The following is an 18,217-nucleotide window of genomic DNA, read 5'->3' on the forward strand; positions in this document are numbered from 1 at the left end:
TAAAATGTCCCCCCCCCCCCCCCCACCACTTTCTTCCCTATTTGGGCAGTAATGACTAAATGACATTTTATTAAAATATTCAAACGCTGCTGCGCCTGCTTTTAAATCCTCGGCGTTTCGATACAAAATGTACTTAAAAAATCTAAAAGGTTCTGCAACCTCAACTGTCTGTAGTTCCTTGACTCAACAAGTCGAACACTATCATCTGCCATTCATCAGCGAAAGATCGACTCAAACTGCTTGAAAGAGCTTAGAAACACAAAAGAAGAATGAGAAGAAACAGGTTAAAAGTACCTTCATGGTCATGAAATCTGCAGCTCTCATCAGCATCAATGTCCCAAACTACAACTCATCCATCTACAATATAAGAATCAAGCATCTAAGCTCTAACTATCAGTTACAAAGGCCCATAAGTAGCAGCTACAGGCACTATTTATTCATCTCGTTGCACAATACTACCTCGTTCATAAAAAAGATATGCAAAGGATAAAAGATAATAGAAGTAGAGGAACTGCAACCTCATTCAAGGAAAAAAAAAAGGCTAATGAGAAAAGAAAAAAGAAGTGGAAGAGGAATTGCAATCAAAAGATAAGAGGAACTGCAATCTCCAAGCAAAATGCTCTCCACCACGATTAGTCACAGACCTAAACAGAAAAGAAATAAGTCAAAAAGGAAAGCACAATTCCTGACTTTACTATCATTCACAAAAGCACACTCTGAAATGCCGAAGAAAAAATATTTTACTATGAACATCAAATCCTACTAGTATTAACTTTCTGTCACTTTATATCCACAACTTTTCAATTGCCATCTCCAGTTTCAACATAAAAAAGGTTTAAGGATTAGGGAAGGGAGCATCAGTTGCTGAATTAAAGCAGGTACTTGATCAGCTATTGCACAACTGTTTCCTATAATGACCGGCAGTAGGAGCTCCAAAATGCAAATTGTTTATGGCGTCAGCATAGATAGTGAAACTAGCAAAACTTAAATTTCAACTCAAGAAATTGATTGTAGTTCAAAATTACCACCAAAGAGAAGAATTTAGCTGACCAAAGAAATGATTGTTGATTTTCCAACTTCAAGAAGTTGAAAAATTATCGGTGGCTTCTATATTGGCAGCTACTTGAGAGTAAATAAGATGCTATATAAAGTCCTCATTACAGCTTAGTAGTTGGTTCTTACCAACCGGAGGTCATAGATTCAATTCTCCCCATCATGGTGTTATATACATATAGTTTGAACTCGTTGTGATTTAGATTTAATTCCCTATTAGAATGCTATATACATATGGTTTAAACTCGTCATGACTTAGGTTCAATTCCCCCATCATGGTGCTATATACATATGATTTGAACTCGTTGTGACTTATTTCCCAAGAGGGTTGATCTAATTATCCAATTTATATATTAGGGATGACTAGCCTCTTTGTCTGCTCTAGCCTATGGACCTGTGATCAATAAACAATCATAATAAGATGCTCCATAAGATCATAAAGAATGACCTAACAAGTTTGTAAAGTGAAAACGGTCCACACGAAAAGGAATAAACATATCTTTAAATGCTGAGAAAAGATGGTAGCCTACTTTGAATAAGAAGCAGACATGTCACTCGAGAATCAATAATAGTAGCTTAGCTTTTCTTTTGGAAAAATAAGATTTAGATAAGCATAAATTGAAGGCTTCCAAAAAAGGAAAAATGGTAGGTCACTTCTGAAAATAACGACCAAAAGAAAACTGTTCTTGGTTCTGAAAATATAAGTATGACTTATGAAAACGATGATATTTACCCCTCCCTTCATGACACTACATAACTTTATTATGTTATATAGTGACAGTGCTATATAATCAAAAGTTACGACAGCATAGAATATTAAAAATTCATATTTTATTATCATAGATAGGAAAAACCAATCAATAGACAAAAAATCATAATATTTGCTCCTTAAAGTCTTAGCCGACCTGTAATATTGGGGCATCAGATTAAAATTCCGCTACATCACCTAGAGTTTGTCACACATCATCATTGCCAGCTGGTTAAATACAAGAGAATCAGTAGACAGAATGAAAAATCTGAGAAGTGATATAAGCAATTTTTCCCTTTAATAAGATATTTACTAGCCTATGTATTTTAGAAGAAACAAAACGACAAGTTTTGCAATATCTTGTGAAAGACAGCTTATGTCCTGTTTCGATCAGACAATGTTGATTGGGGAATATTTTTGACTAAAATACGGTCTGCCAAGGGCATGTATCCTCACAGCAAGGGTTTGAAAAACAATAATTTAAATGTGGTTATAAAAAAACAAATTACGGGACTTCAGGTGTGTACAATTGAAACTTCTAAAGTGATAAGCATACAATAGTTCCATGAACAAACATATAACACAAAAATAATCCTTAGCAAGAGATGTGTTATGCACTAACATACATTCTCTTTTCTCATCCTATACTGTGTTTGATTGATCTAAGAAATTTGGCTGTATAACCCACGCTGCCGAGCCATGCAACTACAGTGCCGTAGGAGTCCTGAAGTTGAGTTCAACCAGGGCTTCTTAAACCTCGTTTGATTTGTAATGATTTATTTACTATATTCTAGAATTATTTTATTTTGAGTTCTGTTATTAAGTTAAGCTCTTATTTTTCAATCGGAACAAAGGCCTCAACTTTACAATAGATAAACTGTGAAGTAGAAGCTATATCGTACGGACTATAATCATTTAATAAATCCATCATTTCATTACCAATAATTCCACCAAACAAGCACAAAACAATACCATGACAATACAAATAGGAAAAACGAAGACATCTTAGTGATATAATACCTTCGGAGAGCCATCCGCATCCGTTCCGGTTGATGGCGAGCATCGAAGTCATCAAAGCCGCCGCAGTGGCGGTGTGCATCGGCATCAGCGACTCCACCAAGAAGCTCGTTTCGACGGGAGACCTTGAAAACCAGAGAAACTCCGTCGAGATCAAAGAAAACAAAGAGAAACCCTAAAATCTCTATTCTAACTCTATCTCTCTCTAGCCCTAACCTGAGGAACCGAGAAGCGATCGACCTCTGCTTGGGAACGCGGAGGAGAGTTGGGCGCGACACACGCGCCTCACCAGCGACCCTCGCCGCCGTGGAACGGAAAGAGGAGGAGGAGGCAGTGCGAAGGAACGATCTCGCGGCGGCGGCCATGGCGTGAGAGGGAAATAGTGCTCTACTCTTGCAGGTGGTGGAAGAGAAGAGGAGAAAGAGAGAGAGAGAGAGAGAGAGAGAGTGATCAAAACCCTAGTAGGGTGTAAGACTGTGGCCTGTGGGCCTAGAAGGATCTATAGCTCAGCCCACAAGATTCTGTAGTAATAATGGGTTGGGTTGGGCTGGGCTTGTGAGTCTCATTATTCTCTTAGTTAAATTTAACTAATTATAATTAAAATAAAGTTTATGTTATTAAAATATTTTTGTGTATATTATTTAAGATAGTTCAATAGCTATCTAATAGTTTACCCAATGTAATAGTACGAGGAAAAATATCTTTTCTTTATGCAAGACAAATTATTGGTAAATATTTTATGCTATAAACTTCAATAGAGAATATGTATTTTAGTTATTTATATTAATAATAATTTATTATGAATATTTTGTTAGAAAAAACTAATCATATGATAATTATAATAATTTAAAAAAATGTAATAATAATTCTGATATTTAGAAAGTTTTCACCGGGAATTACGTATAAAAACTTAATTGGATAAGAATCCAATGTACCCAACCACAGAACCACTTGATGGACGTCTTACACTGGTTGTAGTCTTTCAACCATATGTGTAAAGTAATGGAAAACTTTGTCTAGAAGTACATTAGACTAATATAATTTGCACATTAAAAATTATAAAACCTCCACATATACTACAAAGGAGCTCTTATTGAAGGTTTTGGCAGCTCAGTTGGTTCACCAAAATTGTATATATATTAGACAAAGCCATCGTATTCTCTCTACCGGCTGTCCTTAATAAATTTGAAAAGATTACGTACAACATAGCAAGTAGTCTTCTAAACAAACAAAGTGTTCGACAGAATGCCCAACCTCCTCACCAAACCATAGAGACACACACACACACCCCTTCCTTGCTATTTCTCAACTGAATCATCCCATATCTAAGAAAACTAAAACCATATATAAGCTCTTGTTAATAACTACTAAATTCATATATATATTTTCTTTAATTCGTCTTCCCTCGATCGAGTCTACCTTAACAAGTTTAAACCATGAAGCACGACCACCACCACTCCGGCGTAATTGCCGGAGATATCGCCATCGTAATTGGCTGCGTTGGGGCCCTCGCTCTCGCTCTCGCCACCGCCCTCTTCCTCCTCTGCAGGAAAAGGAGACACATCGAAGACACCTCCGACGACACGAGCATCACTGCGATGCTCCAGGTGCGACCAATTCCGCTGACCGACATCGAACTAGCCACCGACGGATTTCACCGAGCCCGAATCGTCGGCAAGGGCCGGTTCTGGACCGTCTACAAAGCCGTCTCCTCCACCGGACACGTCTTCGCGGTGAAACGCGTCCACCCTAGTCTCGTACTAAGCAATCCAGGCCTAAGCTTCTCGTCAAAGATCAAGTCACTCTCCTTCGCCGACCACCCCAACGTAGTCCCAGTCCTAGGCTACTCCGAGGCGCCCGGCGAGAGGATCATTCTAACGGAGTACGTCGACATGAAGAGCCTCGAAGCCTACTTGCACGGGACCACGTCGGACGGCAAGCCATTGTCATGGCTACTCAATTGGAGCCTAAGAGTAAGGATAGCGGCGGGGGCGGCTCGCGGCGTCGAGCACTTGCATGGAGTGACGGTGTTAGGGATCATGCATGGGTGCATCAAAGCTAGCAACGTCATGGTGGACGTCAACTACGTGGCTAGAGTTTGTGACTACGGTCTAGCCTTCTTGCTGGGTCCAGGCTCGAATGTGTGCGTGGAGGATGACGTGTACGCGTTTGGGTTGGTGTTGTTGGAGTTATTGAGTGGAAGGAGGTGTGAGGATGAAGGGAAAGTGGTGGAGTGGGCTTTGACTTTGATCAGGGAGTCAAGAGTCGAGGAGTTGTTGGATCCAAGAATAGCCGTGCCTTTGGATGGTAGGGCATTGGCGAGGATGGCGAAGGTGGCGTCGGCGTGCGTCGGAAACGGTCGGAAGAGCCGGCCTTCGATGGCCCAGGTGGCGGCGATATTGAGCAGCTTGGAGCTGCAGCCGTGCGTATGAGTTTGTTATATGGAGGGAATATTTTGGTAACTAAATTTGGGTTGGTTTGATTGTAGTGAACACAAGTTTTTGATATAAAAAAAAAATAATTGCCATTGTAGTGTATATAATTAATTTATTAATGTTAAAATATAAAAGATAAAATATGTTTGTCTTCGAATTGTATTTCTTAAGTAAATAAAATTTTAAGCATAATTTAATTTGTAAGAAATCCTCTCCCCCATCTCCAACCGATCCTCCACTACCCCGACCCAACCTTCTTTCCTTATCCCTCTTAGCTAAACCTACCTATCTTCTCTCCTTCTACCCAATATTTTTCCTTCCATCCAACTCCCTCCTCCTCCCACAGAACAATACGACGTTTGTTCTTTGCCATGAACATCAAGATAAACATCTTCCTAATCATTAAACAGCTAGTACAACGGAAGCAGACAACAAAGTATATGTGGGGGAAAAAGAAACACAATGTGTGAACAATGACCACAACACTAGCTACAAAAACAATCAGCTACCAGTGAATGAATTATTTAGCAACCACAATGGCTGAGATGGGTAGCGAAGTAGTAGTGTTGCAAGCTCAGCAAGAGCAATGGAATCACATCTATTGCTTCTTCGGTCAATCTCATGTCCATCAAGTGCGCCGTCGAGCTCGGCATCTTCGATGCCATCCAGAACCATGGTGGCTCATCACTCTCCCCGGAGCTCCTCCATGTAATCTCCGTTCGACCATCCAAATCCTCCCACCTCCGCCGCCTCATGCGCAAGCTGACGCCCTCCAGTTACTTCGCGATGCAAACCTAAGGATAAAAGGACAAGCTTAGCCTCCTATGTATTTGGAAGACTTTAACCTATTCTATTTGACTATTTAAGTCAGCTAACCATATGAGTGATTGGTTCAAGGAGGGGAGCGATCCCGGCGAGCGCACGTCTTTCATGGCGGCGGTCGGCCACGATTCCTGGGCTATCGTCTACAGAAATTTGAGTTCGGCGGCAATTTCAACGACGCTATGGCCTTGGACGGGCGGTTAGTTATGGATATTCTTATCAAAGAATATAAGAACGTTTTGAGTGAGAATTACCTCAAAAACCCTATTGGATAAGAATCCAATGTGACCAACCACAGAACCACCTGATGGACGTCTAACACTGGTTCTAGACTTCCAACCATACGTGTGGACCAACGGAAAATTTTTGTCAGAAGTACATTAGACTAATATAATTTGAATATTCGAGATTATAAATGTAAAAATTATAAAACCTCCGCATATAATACAAAGGAGCTCTTATTGAAGATTTTGACAGTTCAGTTGGTTCACCAAATTTGTATATATATTAGACAAAGCCATCTTATTCTCTCTACCTGCTGTTCTTAATAAATTTGAAAAGATTGCATTACATGCAACGTACCAAGTGGTCTTCTAAGCAAACAAAGTATTCGACAGAATGCACCACCACCACCACTCCGGCGTAATTGCGGGAGATATTGCCATCGTAATTGTCTGCTTTCCGGCCCTTGCTCTCGCCACCGCTCTCTTCCTCCTCCCAAGGAAGAGGGGACAAATCGAAGACACCTCCGACGACACGAGCATCACCGCGATGCTCCAGTTGCGACCAATTCCGCTGACCGACATCGAACTAGAAACCGACGGATCCCACCGAGCCCGAATCGTCGGCAAGGGCCGGTTCTGGACCGTCTACAAAGCCGTGAACTATGTGGCTAGGGTTTGTGACTACGATCTAGCCTTCTTGCTGGGTCCAGGCTCGAATGTGTTCACCGAGGATGACGTGTATGCGTTTGGAATGGTGTTGTTGGAGTTGTAAAGTGGGAGGAGGCGAGAGGATGAGGGGAAGGTGGTGGAGTGGGCACAGGGAGTCAAGAGTCAAGGAGTTGTTGTATCCAAGAATAACAGTTCAGTTGGTTCACCAAATGTAAAATTATAAAACCTCCAAAGAGCAGTCGATTCTCCACTAAGATTAGACACCTTCTAATTAATTATTCAAATCGAATAGCTATAAAAGAAGATAAGACTAGACAAAAAAGAAACCATCAACTATTGAGAAACCATCAACTATTGTACGGAGCGAGATGTTAAAATGTCACCAGCATGGTGGGTAGTTACCAAATTATATATATAATATATATATATATATATATATATATATATATATATATATTATAGCATATTTAAATATATATATATGCTATAATTTATTGGTATTCAAATGTAAGTTCATAATTTTACTATGACTATACAGATAGGAAAAATCCATATGAAGAGTCCCACACCTTTTCGACAGTGTGATAAGACACCTTCCTAATTAATTATTCGAATCGAATAGCGATATAAGGAGATAAGAGTAGCCAAAATTAAAACCATCGAACTAGCTGTGAAATTTATTATTAGTGCATAATAATTAATTAAGATGGGTAGCAACGAGTTGCTTCAAGCTCAGAACGAGCTATGGACACGCATCTTTAGCTTCACCGACTGCATGTGCCTCAAATGCACCGTCGAGCTAGGCATCTTCGGCGCCGTCCACAACCACGGCGGTCGCATCACCCTCCCGCAGCTCCTCCGTGCCATCTCCGTTCCACCATCCAAGTCTTTCCACCTCAGCCGCCTCATGAGAAAGATGACGACCTCCGGCTTCTTCGCCGAGCAAAGCTCGTCGTCAGATGAGGAGGAAGAGGATATATATGTCCTGACACCTCTATCTCGCTTGCTTGTTGAGGATAAGGGAAGAACAAGCTTAAGTCCCTTCGTATTAGGAGTGCTTCAGCCTATTATGCTACAGCCGTCCTTCTACATGAGCGATTGGTTCAAGGAGGAGAAGCCGCCGACCGAGCCCACGCCGTTCACGATGGCGCACGGATACGACTTCTGGGCCATGCTCAGCCGGAACGTCGACGCCGGTCGCAGTTTCAACGACGCAATGGCCAGCGACACGCGGTTCACGATGGATATTCTTGTCAAGGATAACGGCGAGGTTTTCCGGGGGTTAAAGTCGCTGATCGACGTCGGAGGCGGCGTCGGCGACACCTGTAGGACTATCGCCAAGGCCTTCCCGGGGATCAAATGCACCGTCTTGGACCTCCCTCAGGTGATAGGGGACATGAAGGAGGATGGCAACGTGGAGTTTGTCGCAGGTAATGCATTTGAATATGTTCCACCTGCAAACGCTGTTCTTTTGAAGGTGAGTCCATATATTAGTTCGAGATGCACATTAATTTTAATTGCTCTTGGTTTTGCGCCCCATGTCAACTTATATTCGTCTACTCTGTAATTAATTTACCCATCTCTTAATTTAAGGACTTGGTTGAACGTTATGTACTACTTGGGTTGCAGTGGATCCTGCATGACTGGAGTGACGAGGACTGCGTCAAGATCCTACGGCGTTGCAAGGAGGCGATTCCCTCAAAGGAAGAAGGAGGGCAGCTGATCGTAATCGATACGGTGATTGGAAACGATGTGAATTTTGAGGAATTAAAGATGTCGTGGGACCTGGTAATGATGGTGATGACTGGCAGTCATGAACGTGATGAGCAAGAGTGGAAGAAGATCTTCGTGGAAGCAGGGTACAGAGATTACAAGATAATGCCAGTTCTAGGGATTCGATCTGTCATCGAAGTTTATCCTTGACGACTCCTTTCGATCGACTCATACGCCCTGCACCTTTGCTAGATCGATTTAATATGCACTTGTGATTGCTAGATCGATACCTATTGAAACAAGAATAAAGAGATGACTCTACAAGTATGTAGCAAAATTACAGAATAAAATATCTATCAGCTATAAACAATTCTTTGTCATCTGGAATGGAGATTTTGAGTGTTTTGCACAATAAGGTCGGGAAACTAAACTACAAGTAACTTAACTAAAAGCATGATCATTCCAAAGACAGCAGCATCATAGTGTTAATTAGAGTCGTATATGCACCAGCATATGTGGATGCATGCAGTCTCTTTGACTGCTCGATCGATCGGTTTCAGTGTACATACCTCTGGCATGCATGTCTAGTGCTTAATTACGTACCCTCTAGTGCAGCGAAATCAGAGCTCAAGAATATAATGATAGTATAATGTATAAAGGATCTGTCAAGTTAAAACACATGCATTATCCAGTGGTTAATCAGCTCATCTTCGGTTGAAAACAACGAAAGGAATAATTCTCTCCCCTATAGAGACATACACATGTCCGTCCTAATACAAATAACCATTATCTTTTTCTATTATATTTAATCAAATCAAATTAAATGCTTAATTTATGGATCCGCGTTAGAGACAAACCAAATGGAGACGTTTGTGATCTCCAAATCTCTTTATTTTTGCCGGCAGCCGATGAATAGAGACTATTGAGAAGTTAGAATGTCACCATTATGGTGGGTAGTTATCAAGTTACCATCTGGACCTATAGTAGTGAGAGAATATGTAGTTACCATCTGGATGGTCAGACGTTGGTAATGGCTAATTAAGAGAATTACAGTTTTTGTCGAAGCTAACCGATTTTTTTTTTTTCAATTACTCTTAGTTCTATTTTATATCTTCCTAAATTTGTTCTTACTATACACTCACAATAGAAAAAAAATAGAGGAAAACTTTTTAATAACCTAATCTCTCATTTTCAAATCAGATTGTTACTTGATCCGTCTCACTAAAACATAACAGAGAAGCATTGTGGCTCTACTTGAGGACAAAGAAAAGAGTTGGGCGAGAGGCACATACCTCACCGACGACCCTCCTGCTGTGGAACACAGGGAGGAGAAAGAGGCAGAATGAAGAAATGATCTCATGGTGACAGCCATGGCGGGAGAGGAAAATAGTATTCTACTTTTGCAGGTGGTGAAAGAGAAGGAGAAAGAAATCGAAGCCATAGTGGAGTGTAAAACTTTAGGTATCAAAGGAACTTCTATAGCCCAAGTGCCCAACTCACAATATTAAATAGAAATAATATATATTGGGTTGGATTGGGTTAGACTTGTGCATTTATCGTGATCAATCGCACTGTCTCAATATTCTCAAGGTAAAGAACACTAAAATTTTAAAAATATAAAATTTGTCACCAAAATTCGTGATTAATTCGTATTGTCTCAATATTCTAAAGGTCAAAAACACTACAATTTTAAAATATAAAATTTGTCACCGACATTTTTTATTAATTCCAAAATGTCATTGCCTTATTTAAATTTACTTAATCATGATTAAATACAAACTTTGATAATAAAATGATTTTTTTTATTCTTGTATCCATTATTTAAAAAATTCAAAAGCTATCTAATATTTTACCCAATATAATATAATAGTACAAGAAAAAAAAATTATGCAAGACAAATTATTGGTAAATATTATACTCTAAACTTCAATAAAGAAAGGCATATTAATTATTTAAATATATTTATTATAAATATTATGTTAAAATGTAATTATAATGACAATTATGATTTTGAAAAAGTGTCAAAAGTTTTTTAATAATAGTTATGATATTTTAAAAGTTTTGAGTAGGAATCACCTCAAAAACCCTATTGGATAAGAATCCAATGTGACCAACCAGAGAACCACCTGCTGGACGTCTAATACTGGTTCTAGACTTCCGACCATTTGTGTGGACCAATAGAAAACTTTGTCAGAAGTGAATTAGACTAATATAATTTGCATATTAGAGATTATAAATGTAAAAATTATAAAACCTCCAGATATACTGCAAAGGAGCTCTTATTGAAGATTCTGACAGTTCAGTTGGTTCACCAAATTTGTATATATATTAGACCAAGCCATCTTATTCTCTCTACATGCTATTCTTAACAAATTTGAAAAGATTCAACGTACCAAGTGGTCTTCTAAGAAAATAAAGTATTCGACAGAATGCACCACCACCACCACCAACCACCACTTGGGCGTAATTGCGGGAGATATTGTCATCGTAATTGCCTGCATTGTCACCGCCCTCTTCCTCCTCCCCAAGAAGAGGGGACAAATCGAAGACACCTTTGACAACACGAGCATCACCGCGATGCTCAAGTTGTGCCCAATTCCGCTGACTGACATCGAACTAGCCACCGAAGGATCCCACCGAGCCCGAATTGTCAGCAAGGGTCGGTTCTAGACTGTTTACAAAGTCGTGAACTACATGGCTAGGGTTTGTGATTACTGTCTAGCCTTTTTGCTGGGTCCAGGCTCGGACGTGTGCATCGAAGATGAGGTGTATGAGATTGGGATGGTGTTGTTGGAGTTGTAGAGTGGGAGGAGGTGAGAGGATGAGGGGAAGGTGGTGGAGTGGGCATTGACTTTGATCAGGGAGTCAAGAGTCAAGGAGTTGTTGTATCCATTAATAGTCTGTTGTGCAAACACCCAAATGGGTGAAAGAAGCGAAAGCAAAATGGCACCTCCAAATATCACAAATATGATAGTAAGGGGAAAAAACAATCCAAGTTTGGGGAAAACTCTAATATGGCATTAATAGTGAAAGAATATAAATAAATAAATTCTAATCATAGCACTCTAAAGTAAGTAATCACAAGAATAGAAGCAATAGAGACAAAAGAGAGAGAGAGGGATACAAGATTTACGTGGTTCGACGGTGTGCCTATATTCACGGGTGGATCAATCTTCTTCACTATGCAAATCATTCAATTAAAAAGAATTTAACAACTCTAATCACTCTCAATATAATGGTGGCTCACCCTCATAAATATTCTTCCAACAATTAAATTCTAAAAAACTCACTTTAGTATTTATAAGGCAGGTTCAGATTAGGGCTTTTCCGCAGGGTGTTCGAACGCGCCCAATAATAAGACAGTATAACTCACTTTAGTTAAAACTATGGTAACTTGTAATTGCTTTCCATATGTACATAGAGATTCTAGAAGTCATATGCGACCAGCAATACAAAAGAGATTAAAAGAGGAGATATTTGTGATGTCCAAATTTCCGAATCGCTTATTTTTTGTCAGCAGCGATGGCCACAACAACTTGGCTCAGTTTTATTTCGTAACCCCCGAATTCAATCTATCTAAATTTTTAGCTAGCGTTGCGGACCCCAACTTGTAGGGAGGTAAGAAGAATCACTGGCAGACTGTTGAGAGTTGGAAAATTATTTTTTCTTTGTTGAGAAAAAGTTAGAGAAGCCTTATAACTTGTCTTTTTCATGGACTATTATAATTAGCTTTTGTCTGGATCGGAAGAAGACCCCACTTCTAACAGGAAGAACAGTCCACAGAGACTTCTCCAATCAGATAACGCACCTTCCAAACTAACTATTCAAATCGATTTTTTTCTCCAAAAAAAAAAAAGAATTAAGTATTCGAATAGAATAGCTATATAAGAAGATGAGAGTAGCCAAAAGGAAAACCATCGAACTAGCCGTGAAATTTATTATTAGTGTATAGTAAGTAACTAAGTAAGATGCGTAGCAACGAGTTGCTTCAAGCTCAGAAAGAGCTATGGACTGACATCTTTTGCAACAACAAATCCATGTACATCAAATGCGCCATCGAGCTCGGCATCTTCGACGCCGTCCACAACCACGGCGGCCGCATCACCCTTCCGGAGCTTCTCTGTGCCATCTCCGTTTCACCATCCAAGTCCTTCCACCTCCGCCGCCTCATGCGTTTGATGACGAACTCCGGCTACTTCGCCAAGCAAAGCTCGTCGGAGGAGGAGGAGGAGGAAGAGGATATATATCTCCTCACACCTCTATCTCGCTTGCTTGTTGAGGATAAGGGAAGAACAAGCTTAGGTCCCTTCGTAGTAGGACTGCTTCACCCTGTTATAGTACAGCCGTTCTCCTACCTGACCGATTGGTTCAAGGAGGACAAGCCGCCGACCGAGCCCACCCCGTTCATGCTGGCGAACGGATTCGACTTCTGGACCATGTTAGGCCGGAACGTCGAAGCCGGTCGCAGTTTCAACGACGCAATGGCCAGCGACACGCGGTTCACGATGGATATTCTTGTCAAGGATAACGGCGAGGTTTTCCGGGGGTTAAAGTCGCTGGTCGACGTCGGAGGCGGCGTCGGCGACACCTGTAGGGCTATCGCCAAGGCCTTCCCGGAGATCAAATGCACCGTTTTGGACCTCCCTCAGGTGATAGGGGACATGAAGGAGGATGGCAACGTGGAGTTTGTCGCAGGTAATGCATTTGAGTATGTTCCACCTGCAGACGCTGTTCTTTTGAAGGTGAGTACGTCACATCAATTTTAGTTACTCGTCTACTCTGTAATCTACCCATCTCTTAATTTAACTATACTACTTGCGTTACAGTGGATCCTGCATGACTGGAGTGACGACGACTGCGTCAAGATTCTACGGCGTTGCAAGGAGGCAATTCCCTCCAAGGAAAAAGGAGGGAAGCTGATCTTATTGGAGACGGTGATTGGAATTGACGGGAATTCCGAAGAATTACCGCTGTTGTGGGACCTGGGAATGATGGTGATGTTTGGCAGCCATGAACGTGATGAGAAAGAGTGGAAGAAGATCTTCCTGAAAGCAGGGTACAGCGATTATAAGATAATGCCAGTTCTAGGGATTCGATCTGTCATCGAAGTTTATCCTTGACTGCTCTTTTCGATTAGCTCATCAGCCCCGCACCTTTGCTTGATCGATATAGTATGTACTTGTGATTGCTCGATAGGTGATCTATTGAAACAAGAATAAAAATATCACTACACCATTATATACCAAATTACAGAAGAATAAAAATCAGTTAAACATACAATTCTTTGTCATGCATGTGGAATGAAGATGTTCAGTCTTTTGCACAACAGTGTTGAGAAAATAATATCTGAAACTCAACATCATATATACTTCATTTCCTATAGTATTCAACTCATCTGCTGATGAAAACAACAATTGGAAGATTCAACTAAAAGAAAACAAGGCGAGTTTTTACAAGTTTGAATTGAATACTATCTCTCTCACTCTTCTTTCACCTTCTTCTTTTTTTTTTTTCTTTAGATTTTACACAATTCAAAATTATATTTACACAATTCTCAGTTATATTTGCGTAAAAATTCTATTAACGCATTTCGCAGTGAAGCATTAAGCAATAAAAGGAAGAATGAAGGACCTTACAATAAAAACTTTAAATGTAAGATGTAGACCCCACTTGTAAGGTAAGAACAGTCTCTTCTGAATTATTTTATTATTTAGGTAGAACTCGTAAAGTACTCAGAAAAATATTTATATAAACTCTTTTAACTAAGAAAATAAGTAACTGCATTGACTTGATGATCTAAAATTATTTTTAATTCAGAAAATTAAATTCTAAAAAATTTAGAGAGTATGTAAAAAAATTCAGAAGTTATGTGTAGGTGTTAAAAATTAATCCGATTCAATAATTTGATTTTTAAAGGGTTTTGGATTTAGACGAATTGGGTTTTGATCCGTTTATGACTTAAATATGCTAATATAACGAACCGATCAATTACTCAAATACAATTGAGGTAAAAGAATTTGGTGAGAGAAACTATTTCATGTACCAAGAAGGTCTTGTGCTAAGAAAGGAAACAATAGGAACACATTAACTGAGAAATGAGAACCAGAACAGCCTCGATGAAACAAAAAGATGGTACCAAGATATGTTAGCGGTAGTCTTTCTGCCAAAGTCAGGCAAATTCTAAACCCATGAATGAATGTTAGATATGTATTTGGCGAGAAGAATTTCTGTCAGCATCATATCAACAGCTCTCAAGAATCACAAAAGTCAGACAGCAGCAAATTAAACTCCCCCCCTCTAATAAGGACAATTTCCTAGTTCTGTGGATCTAGGCCGCCGAGCAGCAACCAGCTTTCTTCATTGCAGATACATCATCCTTGGTGCCAACGTTGATGGTCTTGCCCCTTGGAGGAGCTGCAGGGTCATCACCAATGTCAAGTGCCTTCTTGCTGACCACATGATAGATCTGAGTGAGAACTTCAGTGAATGCATTATCCACATTCATCGACTCTAGAGCGGATGTTTCCATAAAGAAGGTGTTCTCCCCCTCAGCAAAAGCTTTTGCCTCCTCTGTTGGAACGGACCTAAGGTGGCGCAAGTCTGCCTTGTTGCCCACAAGCATGATCACAATGTTAGCATCTGTGTGATCCCTAAGCTCCTTCAACCATCTCTCAATGTTCTCGAATGTGACATGGCGTGTAACATCATAGACAAGAAGTGCTCCAACAGCTCCGCGATAGTATGCACTTGTAATTGCTCGGTATCTATTGAAACAAGAATAAAAATATCACTACACAAATTTATACCAAATTACAGAATATAAATCAGTTCGACTGTTCTTTGTCATGTGGAATGAAGATTTTGAGTCTTTTGCATGAAAAGGTTGGAAAACTAGAAGTAACTTAAAAACATGATCATTCCAAAGAAAGCAGCATCATTTGTTAGACAAATATCTGAAACTCCACATCGTACTCCATTGCAATAGTATTCGACAGTTTTAGAGCAGTATATACACCAACATATGTGGATGCAGTCTCTTGAATGCTCGGAATGGACTTCATCCTCATGGGGCCTATGCAAAATTTTCAAGTTGAGCCACATATCTATCTCTATTTTCCAGTGTGCATACCTCTGGCATGTCTAGTGCTTAACCTGAATTGCAGCAAAAATAGGAATTGTGGCCATAAAATGTTGCAAATGACATGTGCTCATTACATGTGGCAATTGCTTCGACTGGTCTATAATTTAGGTGGGAAGTGGACCCCATTGTCTGGTCAATTTCTACGCGGCTCATCTTTGGTTGAAAACAACAAAAGGAAAATTTGACTAATACAGGCAAACCACTAAAAGAAAACAAGGTTAGTACTTGTCAATCAGGAATCTATATTCAGAGTAATTATCAGCTTTATTTTGACAATACAGTGAACACTTCAAAGCCAATGTTCTTATGACACTTAGTGGAATTGTGCTTTCTTCTCCATGTGATAAACCAGATTCACCAGACCAAAATGAAAAACAAATTATCTGCAACAAACTTGGGCACATAATTATTGAGAACATGATTAACTAGGACAAAGTTATTAGGCAACCAAGAGATGCATTGAGAGAAAAACAGTTAGTTGACTCCATATATACTTTGGGTAGACTCAATCTTACCCAAGATTCGCACTCTGTATAACCCACTGCATAGGTCACTACATGATCCACAACTAGAGAAATTACCAAAAAGATCAAAGCAAGAAAAATAGCTGAGTGAGAATCTATATTCATTGCGTATGCACTTCAGAACATATGTCGACGTGAAAAGCCACGGTGCAAAAGATGAAGAGAGAGAAGTCATTTGCATACTAAGTCATGAACAAAGATAAAGATCAGACACTAGAATAAAAGAAGAGAATCACTCTCTCCTCTACATTCCATTTTGACGGTTTTACCTCTCTCCTCTCTGCTCTCTTCATTTACACATCTTTTGCTCTGTCTCTCACCTTTATCTCTACTTTCCATCTCTTACTCTTTGCTGTCACCCCAAAGGAACTTCTCATCCACCACCCACCTCTCTAGTTCCTACTGAAGAGAATAGACTAACAGAGAGGATGTTGGTGAATCAGCAGTTAGATGGGATCCCTCCTAAAGAGGCTACACCTAGCATCTTCGAAGAGATGCATTAGTTGAAGAAGTAATCAAAGTAAAAGAATTGCTCAAATGTTTAAGCGAACTAAACAGCATCTAAAGTACAAAGATGCAAATCATGGCCACTTAGGAGGATATGTAAATAAATACATGGTCAGTTTCAGCAACACTCAACAAAACATCAGGATCTCGTTATGTATTGTATCACGTTGACGCATACAATAAAAGAGCGAAGTACCCTATATATCGTAAACTTGCTCTGGGTAAAGTTACTGATGATGAAGACGACTAATCATTGATCTAAGATCAAAAAACATCAAACTTTTAGATTCCCTCTGCAACCTAGAAGAGGTTGCAAGTTTAACATCATGAAATATATAGCAACCCTTGAGCTAGCTAATTGGCATGCAAATTTAGAACGGTACTGATCCTAGTCCTAGGATTATTGGTAATTTAAAAATCCAATCAAAACACACATGAATAACCTTGAATTATGACTAGGAAGCGAGCAAGATCGAGAGAGGACCTCTCTTGTCCGGCGGTGTCCCAGATCTGGGCCTTGACGACCTTGTCCTCGACTCGGATGCTGCGGGTGGCGAACTCGACGCCGATGGTGGATTTGGACTCGAGGCTGAACTCGTTGCGCGCGAACCGGGAGAGGAGGTTCGACTTCCCCACACCGGAGTCACCGATGAGAACTACCTTGAAGAGGTAATCGTAGTCGTCGTCCGCCCTATACGCCATCCTTGACCACCGCCCACCTCCGGTGATCGGATCGCAAAAGCTCCAATCTAGGGTAATCCCCTTGCGATCTTTTCGGCCTCCGCGATGAGAGAGAGAGAGAGAGAGAGAGAGAGAGAGAGAGAGAGGTGAGGGGGAACGGTGGTTGTTCGTAGGTCCGGGATCCCGTAACGGATTAAGGCGCACGTGCGGTCGACAGATACCCCTCTCTTCCTGGATCGGATTCTTTACCGCATGCACAAAAAGTGTGCTTGCGGGGGAAAAAAAAAAAGAATTATAAAAGTTGATAGCGTAACAGCTTTTAGCAAGTAATCATTATATATAATTGGGGAGAGTTTAAAACTGTTTAAAAAAAATGAGTAATTATTGTAATTATAATGCAATAAGAAAATTTTGGTGATTTTAAAAAATATAGACTATAAAATTATAGACTTCTAGAAAATTAATTTTTTTCCCTCCTTTCTATCTAAACACACTAAAAACGAAGTTTCCTCATATTTTGGATGGTAATAGCTAAAATAGTGTTGTCCGAGAACATAATAAGGGTGATTAAACTAAAACTGTTATTATTTAGTTACTATACTAACACAAAGAGAATTATATTGTAATAAGCTTATATTTATTTCATAAGTAAACCAACCCTTAATATATAAATAAATAATAAC

The 18,217-nt window shown here is 39.9% G+C and overlaps 5 protein-coding genes across 9 annotated transcripts; 3 read left to right on the forward strand and 2 right to left on the reverse strand.

Moving 5' to 3' along the window:
- Positions 1 to 52: 52 nt before the first annotated feature.
- LOC140786134 (protein NUCLEAR FUSION DEFECTIVE 6, mitochondrial-like) lies at positions 53 to 3,288 on the reverse strand. 5 transcript variants are annotated; one of them, XM_073134354.1, is made up of 5 exons: positions 3,035 to 3,258; positions 2,822 to 2,943; positions 1,959 to 2,029; positions 295 to 357; positions 53 to 205 (listed from the first exon to the last, which is right to left on the reverse strand). In XM_073134354.1, the coding sequence occupies exons 1-3, from the start codon at positions 3,181 to 3,183 to the stop codon at positions 2,010 to 2,012; spliced, it is 291 nt and encodes a 96-aa protein (XP_072990455.1). In that variant the 5' UTR covers positions 3,184 to 3,258; the 3' UTR covers positions 53 to 205; positions 295 to 357; positions 1,959 to 2,009. The 5 variants fall into 5 exon arrangements, with proteins under 5 accessions (XP_072990455.1, XP_072990454.1, XP_072990457.1 ...); XM_073134353.1 differs by having other exon boundaries at positions 295 to 644; XM_073134356.1 differs by lacking the exon at positions 1,959 to 2,029.
- Positions 3,289 to 4,097: 809 nt separating this feature from the next.
- LOC140787064 (serine/threonine-protein kinase-like protein CCR1) lies at positions 4,098 to 5,345 on the forward strand. Its single transcript, XM_073135815.1, has one exon. It carries the CDS (start codon positions 4,255 to 4,257, stop codon positions 5,248 to 5,250), a length of 996 nt encoding a protein of 331 aa, XP_072991916.1. The 5' UTR covers positions 4,098 to 4,254; the 3' UTR covers positions 5,251 to 5,345.
- A 2,277-nt stretch (positions 5,346 to 7,622) lies between these two features.
- On the forward strand, positions 7,623 to 9,061 carry LOC140786953 (trans-resveratrol di-O-methyltransferase-like). Its single transcript, XM_073135676.1, has 2 exons — positions 7,623 to 8,445; positions 8,598 to 9,061. The coding sequence occupies exons 1-2, from the start codon at positions 7,675 to 7,677 to the stop codon at positions 8,889 to 8,891; spliced, it is 1,065 nt and encodes a 354-aa protein (XP_072991777.1). The 5' UTR covers positions 7,623 to 7,674; the 3' UTR covers positions 8,892 to 9,061.
- A 3,527-nt stretch (positions 9,062 to 12,588) lies between these two features.
- LOC140786846 (trans-resveratrol di-O-methyltransferase-like) lies at positions 12,589 to 13,961 on the forward strand. The gene is made up of 2 exons (XM_073135536.1): positions 12,589 to 13,423; positions 13,508 to 13,961. Exons 1-2 carry the CDS (start codon positions 12,650 to 12,652, stop codon positions 13,799 to 13,801), a joined length of 1,068 nt encoding a protein of 355 aa, XP_072991637.1. The 5' UTR covers positions 12,589 to 12,649; the 3' UTR covers positions 13,802 to 13,961.
- Positions 13,962 to 14,870: 909 nt separating this feature from the next.
- LOC140786137 (ras-related protein RABA1f-like) lies at positions 14,871 to 17,715 on the reverse strand. Its single transcript, XM_073134361.1, has 2 exons — positions 17,338 to 17,715; positions 14,871 to 15,445 (listed from the first exon to the last, which is right to left on the reverse strand). The coding sequence occupies exons 1-2, from the start codon at positions 17,553 to 17,555 to the stop codon at positions 15,010 to 15,012; spliced, it is 654 nt and encodes a 217-aa protein (XP_072990462.1). The 5' UTR covers positions 17,556 to 17,715; the 3' UTR covers positions 14,871 to 15,009.
- Between the last annotated feature and the right edge of the window lie 502 nt (positions 17,716 to 18,217).

Source organism: Typha latifolia, chromosome 4 (genome assembly GCF_019914945.1).
Source record: "Typha latifolia isolate L0001 chromosome 4, TyphaL0001v2, whole genome shotgun sequence".
NCBI lineage: Eukaryota > Viridiplantae > Streptophyta > Magnoliopsida > Poales > Typhaceae > Typha > Typha latifolia.

What these genes read in the sequence shown, in the direction of transcription:
- LOC140786134 (XM_073134354.1), bottom strand. Translation starts at nt 3,183, where the DNA reads ATGGCCGCCGCCGCGAGATCGTTCCTTCGCACTGCCTCCTCCTCCTCT. An exon ending in ATCGCTTCTCGGTTCCTCAG is followed by an intron (nt 2,944 to 3,034) that starts GTTAGGGCTAGA and finishes CTGGTTTTCAAG; the next exon opens with GTCTCCCGTCGAAACGAGCT. An exon ending in ATGCGGATGGCTCTCCGAAG is followed by an intron (nt 2,030 to 2,821) that starts GTATTATATCAC and finishes GTATTTAACCAG; the next exon opens with CTGGCAATGATGATGTGTGA.
- LOC140787064 (XM_073135815.1), top strand. Translation starts at nt 4,255, where the DNA reads ATGAAGCACGACCACCACCACTCCGGCGTAATTGCCGGAGATATCGCC.
- LOC140786953 (XM_073135676.1), top strand. Translation starts at nt 7,675, where the DNA reads ATGGGTAGCAACGAGTTGCTTCAAGCTCAGAACGAGCTATGGACACGC. An exon ending in CAAACGCTGTTCTTTTGAAG is followed by an intron (nt 8,446 to 8,597) that starts GTGAGTCCATAT and finishes CTTGGGTTGCAG; the next exon opens with TGGATCCTGCATGACTGGAG.
- LOC140786846 (XM_073135536.1), top strand. Translation starts at nt 12,650, where the DNA reads ATGCGTAGCAACGAGTTGCTTCAAGCTCAGAAAGAGCTATGGACTGAC. An exon ending in CAGACGCTGTTCTTTTGAAG is followed by an intron (nt 13,424 to 13,507) that starts GTGAGTACGTCA and finishes CTTGCGTTACAG; the next exon opens with TGGATCCTGCATGACTGGAG.
- LOC140786137 (XM_073134361.1), bottom strand. Translation starts at nt 17,555, where the DNA reads ATGGCGTATAGGGCGGACGACGACTACGATTACCTCTTCAAGGTAGTT. An exon ending in GACACCGCCGGACAAGAGAG is followed by an intron (nt 15,446 to 17,337) that starts GTCCTCTCTCGA and finishes TTGTTTCAATAG; the next exon opens with ATACCGAGCAATTACAAGTG.